The sequence below is a fragment of the Rana temporaria genome, chromosome 11, assembly GCF_905171775.1.
Source record: "Rana temporaria chromosome 11, aRanTem1.1, whole genome shotgun sequence".
Classification (NCBI taxonomy): domain Eukaryota; kingdom Metazoa; phylum Chordata; class Amphibia; order Anura; family Ranidae; genus Rana; species Rana temporaria.
Genome location: NC_053499.1, coordinates 76,647,431 through 76,656,655, shown reverse-complemented (window position 1 = coordinate 76,656,655; position 9,225 = coordinate 76,647,431). Strand labels below are relative to the sequence as shown.

Sequence of the window (9,225 nt, the reverse complement as noted above, 5' to 3'; positions counted from 1 at the left end):
GGCCACATTATTCATGTGCACAGCTAAGGATTTATAATCGTTTTATTTTGAGGATGGTAGTATGGTGAAGTAAATATTGTGTAGGTGTAAAGTCCAGAGCATAGCTAGACACTACTGAGGTAATGTAGTGTGCATCTCATCAGAACCCCTGCAAGTGCAAACATTCCCACCATATATGTAATAATGCCCCTTCCTCTGTGTTACATCTCCAATAGCAGTCTTAAATTTTTGCAAATATTTTGTGAGGAAAGGGGTTCTATACCAGTGTGAATTTAGTGTGTATTCATTTTCCAGGATGGAAGCACTTGGTGAGCTTTTGTGTATTAATGTATTAACCAATTCCCAATTTTCCTCCAACAACTGCATGCCTATACCCTTCTATCACGATCAACCAGTCACCTCTTCATTGGGTGTGTGGTTGGAGAAAGGATCAGGTAGATAGTAAAAATGAGAAGTCCCTTACATAGGTCTGCCAGACACAAGGTCTCAAAAGGAGTTGGTTTTCTATCATAAAGGGATTTGACTCTAGGTCGAGATAGGAAATGCCTGATCTTAAAACAAGCTCATAGGGTGTTGAGTGTTTTGGTGGCCAGTGGCACTCTAAATCCCCCAACCTTTAAAAACAAAAAAATCATTTGGAGTCAAAAAATAAATCATTAATTCCCCTAATAAAAAACAACCCCACCTTCAATCTGGCGATCCTCCTAATGCTGTATTTCCAAACATTAAGCGGTTTAACAACAGAGGTACGGGAGTTTCATCTCTTGTGAATGAACTGAATGTCTGTAACGACTACTACTGTTTACTACTACTTGTGATAGCCATGATTGGTTCACACTAGGGAAGCACCTATACTACATTTCTGTGCATGCACAGCTCAGTCTAGAGTCATGGCATTTGTTTGGGTGCAGGGATGAATGAATGACAATATTAACGCAGTGCTTGTATATCATAAATCAAATCTCCAAATTACTTTAAACAAAAAATCCATATAAAAATTAATGCAATAGTCTTTACATTGTAATTTGTGATTCTCTTCTTTCCCATTCTTATTATCCAGTTAAGTTGTGATCTCACCTGATTTGTTTGACCCTGTTTTCAAATAAGGTCAATTAATGTTTTATATTATATACATCCTCCAATTTGCAATGTGAATCTTGTGTCAATTCAAATATTCTGTGCACTCCAACCAATTTCTACCTCTCTCTCCAAAGTACTCAGTGAAACATGTAAAGAAATAAAAACTATAGTGCCTTATCCTCACATAAATTTAATTCACCTTGCTTTATTTATATATGTATTTATGTATATACAATCAACTGTGCCACCAGATGCGCATTCACCTGGTCCCTCTTATACATCGACTTTATATTTTAAAATGGTTTCCCTCTTCAGTTGGATAAGCCAAGGATCTAGCCCCCAACACTCTGCAAACAAGTAGCCTTTTGATTTTTCAATCCATTCTCCCACTCATCCACATGTAGTGCTATAAACTTTAAAGACCTTTATTCATCCAATGTCGATTATAAACTCACATTTGCATCTTTATGCATATGCCTCTCATGTTGTGCTAAAACCACTGTTCTGTGTTATTGTGGCTCTGTATACCACCATATACATACAGCTCACCTTGGATCAATCTCAAAGCATCAGCCATCAGGTTCCAGCCCTATACATTTTGTCACCAGCCACGTGACTTCCTCAGTGCAAAGTTCTGTGCTCAATTTCTCATTATGCTGCCAAGACAAAACTACAGCATGTAGGAGAGACTACTTGTTTTCAGAGTGTCATGGGCTTTGGAAATAGAGGAGGAATTGGTTGGTGTACACAGAATATCTGAAATGGCACAAGATTCCCATCGCCAATTGGAGAGTGTACATAATATATAAAAAAAATTGACCTTCCTTTAAAACAGGGTCAAACAAATCAGGTGGGAGAGCACAACTTAACTGGATAATAATCATGGGAAATAAGAGAATCACAAATCACAATATAAAGATTTTTGTATACATTCTTATATGGATTTTTTTGTTTGAAGTAATTTTGGAATTTGATTTATGATATACAAAGCACTGCATTAATATTGTGATTGGTAAGGTACACATGTATATGGGAGTGTGTGAAGTGCTGGCAGCTGTTTACTAAATTATTAAGTTTTTTTTTTTAATCATAGCAGCTCATATGATTTGAGGGATGAATGAATGTCTGTGTGAATGCAAGGGAGTCTTCCTCAGCCAGCCAACCATGATGGCCGAAGATACCTAACCCAGAAGAAAACTGAGCGAAGATGTAAAGCATTGACAGCGTCTGACTGAAGAGGATCATCATGGTTGTTACAGCAGTAGGGGAAAAAGGTTTCCCTTGGGAGATACTGTAAGTCTACAACTATATGCAACTATGCAGCTAATACCACTTAAGGTATAAGCTTTTCCTGAAGTTCTCTTCACATGCAAAAAAAAAATATATATTTCTATATAAGGTTTCAAGATTCGGCAAATTTAAATGTAAAACCAGAATTGAGACTTGATGCAGATTAAAGTAAGAAGACTCTCTGCAGGTCATGTATAATGCAACTGTCTCCTCTGTTACTGCAGGTTGTTAATTAATTTTAGATTATGTGTCTTGAAGTTCTTTAGTACATTAGAAAATACTTCACTATTTAAGAAGGATATGTGTCCCACATATCAAACCCTCACAATTGAAACCTAACTAAAATTAAGAGTTTGGGGTTGATTTACTAATGGAGACTGCATAATCTGGTGTAGCACTACATAGAACCCAATCAGCTTCCAGGTTTTTGGCAAACCTGGAGTTAGAATTGTTTTCTTGTGTCCAATTCACACTGTGATAAAATGCAGACATGCTGCATTTTATTGCAGTGCACTGTGCAGAATTACTACTAATGAAGTGCCACTTTGAAACACTGAATCACGCACCACACCACCCCCTTCCGCAGTCAAAATGAACAGCTCCTGGACAGGTAAGTCACTGCGGTTTACTCTCTGGCAACCAGGGGTGGACTGACAACCCATGGGGCCCCCGGGCAATAGAAGATTATGGGGCCCCTGGGCTTACAGATGGCCACCACGCCAGGAGGCAGTACAGAGGCAGGGCAGCTAAAATCCCAGGATTTTCACATCAAAAGCATGTCGGTTTAAGACATAGCAGGGACAGATGTAAAAAAAACACAGATTTTTACATACTGTCCCTGCTTTTAATGAGCCTGGCAACCCTGATGGGGCCCCCTAGTGGCATGGGGCCCTCGGGCAGTGCCCGAAAGTCCCAATGGTCAGTCCGCCCCTGCTGGCAACTGTCCATTAAGTGAGAATGGGTCTTAAAGCTAGATTTCTAACATTTTACTTTGATTGTACTTTGACCTCAACTATGTAGGTTTACTAATAGTTTTTCTTGTCGTTTTTAAAAAAAAGTGTAAGCAGGGAGGAACAGAAATGTTTCCCCACTGCTTTGGTTTCAGCAGAGGGCAATATAATAAAGACACAAGTCCAACAAAAATGTTAGGTGCACACCAGTTACAGTGCACAAAATAAAAAAAAAGTCTGCCACATTTCTGTTGCTATTTATACAATTCCCTTGTTGTAGAAATGGTTCCTTTTAACACTTATTCCTCCTTTCTTTAATGGCCTTGTTTGGGTTACTTCTCCCTCCTGTGGCTTTTCCATAGAAGAAGTGCCTCAATGGATTTTTGAAAACATTGCTCATGCAAGCACAATCGATAGTGAGAATGAAGGTCAGAAAATAGGTACAAAATAGGGTCCTCCAACAACTTCTAGCCCACCCCCTCCACATCCTTATGGCTCAGGAACAAGAAATAAGGACACAATACTGCCAGCAAGAATGGGCATGAGCCAATGAGAGATAAAGACAATAGCATAAGGGGTAAATAACATATTTTTATATTCATACCTTCAATTTATGTCTGTCACTGCACAGACATATAAGAAAAGGATGATAAGAAGTAGAAGTAAACCTATGTAGCTGTTAGCAAAGAAAAACCTTAAAAACCAAAAATAAAGGTAACGTTTCAATAGTCAGGGCTTAATATGTGGGCCACATATCCTTTAAATTGGCATAGTCTATGTGTTTTATTTGGAATTTGTGAAAATAAACCACATTGTAAAAAAAAAAAGAATTCTACAAAATAGTTGAAGCCAGTAAAAAAAAAAGCTGTACTAGTTCCCTCATACAGCAATATTTTTAAAAGCACTACTTATCAGGCTTGTCATACACTATATTTTACTACACAGTAACATTGTTTGCTTGTTAAAATAAAATATCTGGGACTTGGACCAGTATTTTTAGAAGTCCATTTCTTTGCTTAGGTCTTCTAGTTCTGACAATGTTTTGCTCAGATCAAAAGGCATTGGAAAAGATGAATCGTCTTCTTCCCAAAATGGATAGCACTGAGGCCTCTGGTCCACAGGTAATGACTTTGCTGATCTGCATCTGCACCTAAAAAAAAAAAATACAGATAAGATTATTAACTTTTATCTGAAGTCAGTGTGTTGTTATTGCTATCCAAAAGTATATATATTTTTTAATATAAAACAACATATAATAAATGAATGCCTATTAGAAATTGTCTACACATGGTATACAGTGTTTGTACCTTTGATTATGCATTTACATAAAAGTTTGATTTTGTATTACATAACTGGACAGATGAATTCTATTTTAGCTTTTCATTTCATTAAAAAATCATTGTACTTAATTAAAATAAATCATCTAATCCATTATTCTCTTCCTTAGTGATGAGGATTTATTACCTTATAAAGTATAACAGCTTTTCAGCTATTAAGCACATTTCAATACTTAGTCCCAAAATAGAAAAGACAAAACCAGTTAAAGAGTAGTAACACATGGACACATTACATTTCCAGTGCTTATCAATTTAGAAGAGTACTGGCGTTAAAAGCATTGCACTGCTGTCTTTTTAATAACTTAGACTTTCTAAAAGGGAATTCTGGCTTATACCACAATGCTTTTAAATAATACAAAAGTGCCAAAAATACATTTTGGTAATGCATAACAATTAAGAGATAAAAGATTATTAACACGTCACAACACATTTGTTTTGTTACCAGCAGAATTCCAAACTTGTAAGGTCTTTCAAAATAATAGATATACTAAATTATTTCTAGCGTGTGATAAACAACATTTTGAGCAGGATGGGTGTCAAAGGTAGAAGAGACTACAGTGAGTGAAAAGCATAGAAGACACAATCTTGCACTGTATGCACCTTTCATATCATAATCATTTTATTTAAAAAAATTAATAAGGGCTCATATTCACATGGGCGTTCAGGGACATCCACCACCAAGACCGGTGCATATCTACAGCAGGTACAGCCATCAGCTGTGGCAGCTCAGCCTGTACGAGTCAATGACAGGCACCCTGCAGCTGTTCTATCTGCACAAGGCTGCTCATCTATCCCAAACTGCATGTAATCACTCTTTGTGTGATTACAAGAAAACAGCAACAGAATATGTCAGCATGTCATTGATGTGTACAAGATTACTGGCTGTGTTTGCTGCACAAATACGCTGATCTGAGTGGTATACTGCTGCCCTGAACAACCATATGAATAAGCCTTAGGCCTCGTACACACGACCGGACATGTCCGCTGAAACTGGTCCGCCGACCAGTTTCAGCGGACAGATCCGATCGTGTGTACAGGCTAGCGGACAGATTTCCAGCGGACAAATGTTTCTTGCGTGGAAGCATTGAACTTGCGCGAGAGAGAACGTCGGTGTCGTCTATGTCACCGCGTCCTCTGTCCGCGCGGATTTCGGTTTGATGGTGTGTACAGCCATCAGACCGAAATCTCCGAGCGGACATGTCCGATGAAAACGGTCCGCGGACCGTTTTCAACGGACATGTCCACTGGTGTGTACGAGGCCTCAAATTTGCGGGTAAAACAGGAAACTCTTCAATAAAGTTATTTTTCACTGCCACTAATTGCACTTTGTAAGGGGATTTTCCCCAAAGCTTAGTAAATGAGTTTATATCTCAGCTCTGCCGATTTCCATTATACAGTCATGTGCAAGCAAGCATTTTTTTTCCATGCACATGATTGGGTATTCTTTGCAATGTGAAATTTCACCAAAGTCATTAATCTATGGCAGAAAATCCCTTGCAAAGTGAACAGCCTATTTGCCTTTGCTAAATCAACCCCAACATGTCAACCTGGAGGTATTCTGTATGCAGTTGGTTACAGAATGCCCCAGAAATGTCTTTCCTTGCTTGTGTGATTGGATCACAGATTTCCTCACAAGTCTACATAAAGATACAAGTAACATTCTAGGCATCCCCTGCAATAGGAATTACATTTTAGTTAAGATACTCCCTAAAGCTTATTAAAGAGATGCAATACTGCAGCTTTCCTCATTACATCACTAAGATTTGCTCAGGTGGTTATAAGGAGTATAGGGGAGGGAGAAGGGGGTGGAGGAGGAGAAAGAAGGGGGTGAAAGGAAGAAGAGGGAGAGGGTAATTCCAGTATCAAACAGCCTACATGAGAAGTATAAGAGAGGCCTTCGAAACATAATAGCATGTATGCAAAAATTCAGACAGAAGTATGTGTTGCAGGTTGGGGGACAACATTATTAGAACTAGAAGAGGCTTTGAAAACATACCAACAGACCCATATCTTACTCTAAAAACTAGTAGAAATGGGGATGTCTTTTAATATAGAGCAGTGGTAATGTGCTGAAATTCGCTGCACAAGTCAGCCCTGTTTGAAAAATGATAAGCGCAAACAAAAATACATTTTCCCCAAAAAAAATTAGGATGCTCCTCACAGATATGAAATGATAGTAATCTGAACTAGAAAAAAATGTTTTGTTTCTGTGGGTGGCCCTAGGTAGGTGTAAAGCAATTGGAGAGACAGGCAAACCTGTCTCTACTGCCACTGTGTCGGCTGGTACTCCAGCACTGGCAGATCAAATTAATTTCCCTCCCATAACTTCCTATTGCCATACCTTAATTTCTATTCAATAAAATGTTGGCTTTAAAAATCTCAGCTGAGTTTTCACGGGTTTTGTACCTGGAGTGCATAATCTGACTGCCCTCTAAAGTTTGTGGTCATCTTAAGGCAGAAGCTGGTTTGTAGGCAGGAATGTTGCCAAAACAGAGATTTATCATTGTTATAGAACTTGCTAAGAGCTAGTATGAAAAATAAACCCTTCAGCATTATTAACCATTTACATATTCAAGCCAGTATCACTTAAACAACAAATAAACCGCTTCAAAGCCTGATATGGACTTCAAAAGGAGCATCATGAAATACCCTGGACAAGCTTCTCCAGATCAGAAGGAAACAAACATCCAAAAGCAGAATTAATCTCTATGTAAATAGGCAAAGCATTGTATAATATTAGCAGTCACAGTACTGAGGGAAATTGTAACCTAAAGTAGATAAGAATAATGCAATGTTTCAAATAAGAACAGCGCTACTTGCTTGGCTTATATAATGCGCAAAGCTCACAATTCCATTTGCCACCCCATGTTATGGAACCCATACTTCCAGTCCTCAATGTTTTTTATTCAAAAATAATTTTATATAAATCAATACAACGCACAGTAATCTTCTGCAGACAAGCCAAAACTCAGTTTTTATCCTCCACAACACATTTGTGTACATATTAGTTTTTGTGCCTTTTCTGTAAAGCCTTCTTCAAAATATTTTTTTTTAATCAATAAAATATTTAAATCATAACTTTTTTTGTGTTTTGTGTAAAACAACAAATTTAAAAAAAGTTTTATTGTTGTCTGTGTACTTGCTGGGGGAAAATGTACCCTCTCTCTATTTTTTCTTGTGACCATTGTCACTGCAACAGAAAGTAATGGGAAATAAAAATGTTACAGTTTACACTGGATTAAATGAGGGGAAATCTTTAAGTAGATGGATCTCTTCCAGTAACAGTTATCTACAAGGAACTTCCCTTCAAAGAGATTTCCTCCTCATTTCTCTAGGATATGAATGAAATTCTCCCCAAAAGAAAACAGACAGCAAAAAAAAAAAAGATTTTTAAATAGATACGTCCATCTAAAAACTACAAAAACATTTCTTTCTTGCACTCGAAAGGCCTTTTCATAAATTAGCCAATGCATGTCTGTTTTCTTAATCCAGTACATGTTAAATTTGGGCAGTATCAAAATGGAGAGTCTAATGCCGCGTACACACGTCGTTTTTGTGATGAAAAAAAAACGACATTTTTAAAAATGTCATTTAAAATGACCGTGTGTGGGGAAAACGTAGTTTTATGTCTTCTGAAAAACAACAAAAAAAATTCGAACATGCTTCAATTTTTTATGACGTTTTTCAAAACGTTGTTTTTTGTGTCATAAAAAAATGATCGTGTGTGGGCTAAAACGACGTTTAAAATTAAGTTTTTAAACCCGTGCATGCTCAGAAGCAAGTTATGACGCGAGCTTGAATGGAACAGAGTGCCGCCGTACGTGCTAAACGTAACCGCGCTTTGCTAGAGGATTTTGAAAAAACGATGGTGTGTAGGCAACGTCGTTTTTTAAAATGAAGTTTGAAAAACGTTTTTTTCATGAGAAAAAACAACGTTTTTTTACAAGACAAAAAACGACCGTGTGTACGCGGCATCAGACCCGACACCACAGATAACCACAAAGGTCCTATCTCTCAGTTCCTACCTTAAAGTGGTTGTAACCCTATAAGTACAAAAAAAGACCCTGTTCCTTTAAGGCATGATCTATAGCACAGTGCTTGTGCTGTGTAATTTGTCCCTTCCTACTGTGTAATATACCCAGTTGATCCTGCCTGCTCCTGTGTCCCCCTGTCTTTGCTGACCACAGTAATCATGGCTACTGAGCCATAATACCGTGGTCAGGTTATGTTCCCCCATCAGTCTGCTGCTCTACTGTGAGTCTCTACCTTCTCCCTCCCTGCCTGCATGAGAGTGGCTCTTCTCCCCGCCACTATTCAGCTGCAATAGTAAGCAAATATACATGTATCCCCTCCTGATTATGCTGCTATTAACTATAGTGTATGTGTTTTTTTTACAGGTAAATCAAAAGATTACATGCCTTTTCCCCACACCACTGCTGTGCGGTCAGGTGATCCCCAGTGCTGGCTGATGTCACAAGGAATCTTGGCCCCTCCCATTTCTCTCCAAAGAACACATACTGCATTCATCTTGCCATTCATTTTGACCAAATTTCCTGTGCCTTTGTAGC

The 9,225-nt window shown here is 38.1% G+C and overlaps 1 protein-coding gene across 1 annotated transcript in view; it reads right to left on the bottom strand.

The window, feature by feature from the left end:
- Nucleotides 1-4,029: 4,029 nt before the first annotated feature.
- Nucleotides 4,030-9,225, bottom strand: part of FTO (FTO alpha-ketoglutarate dependent dioxygenase) — a 611,902-nt gene continuing 606,706 nt past the window's right edge. Inside the window, exon 9 of the mRNA XM_040328738.1 lies at nt 4,030-4,470. Within this exon, the coding sequence (XP_040184672.1) occupies nt 4,317-4,470 (154 nt within the window). The 3' untranslated portion in view covers nt 4,030-4,316. The remainder of the gene's footprint in view (nt 4,471-9,225) is intronic.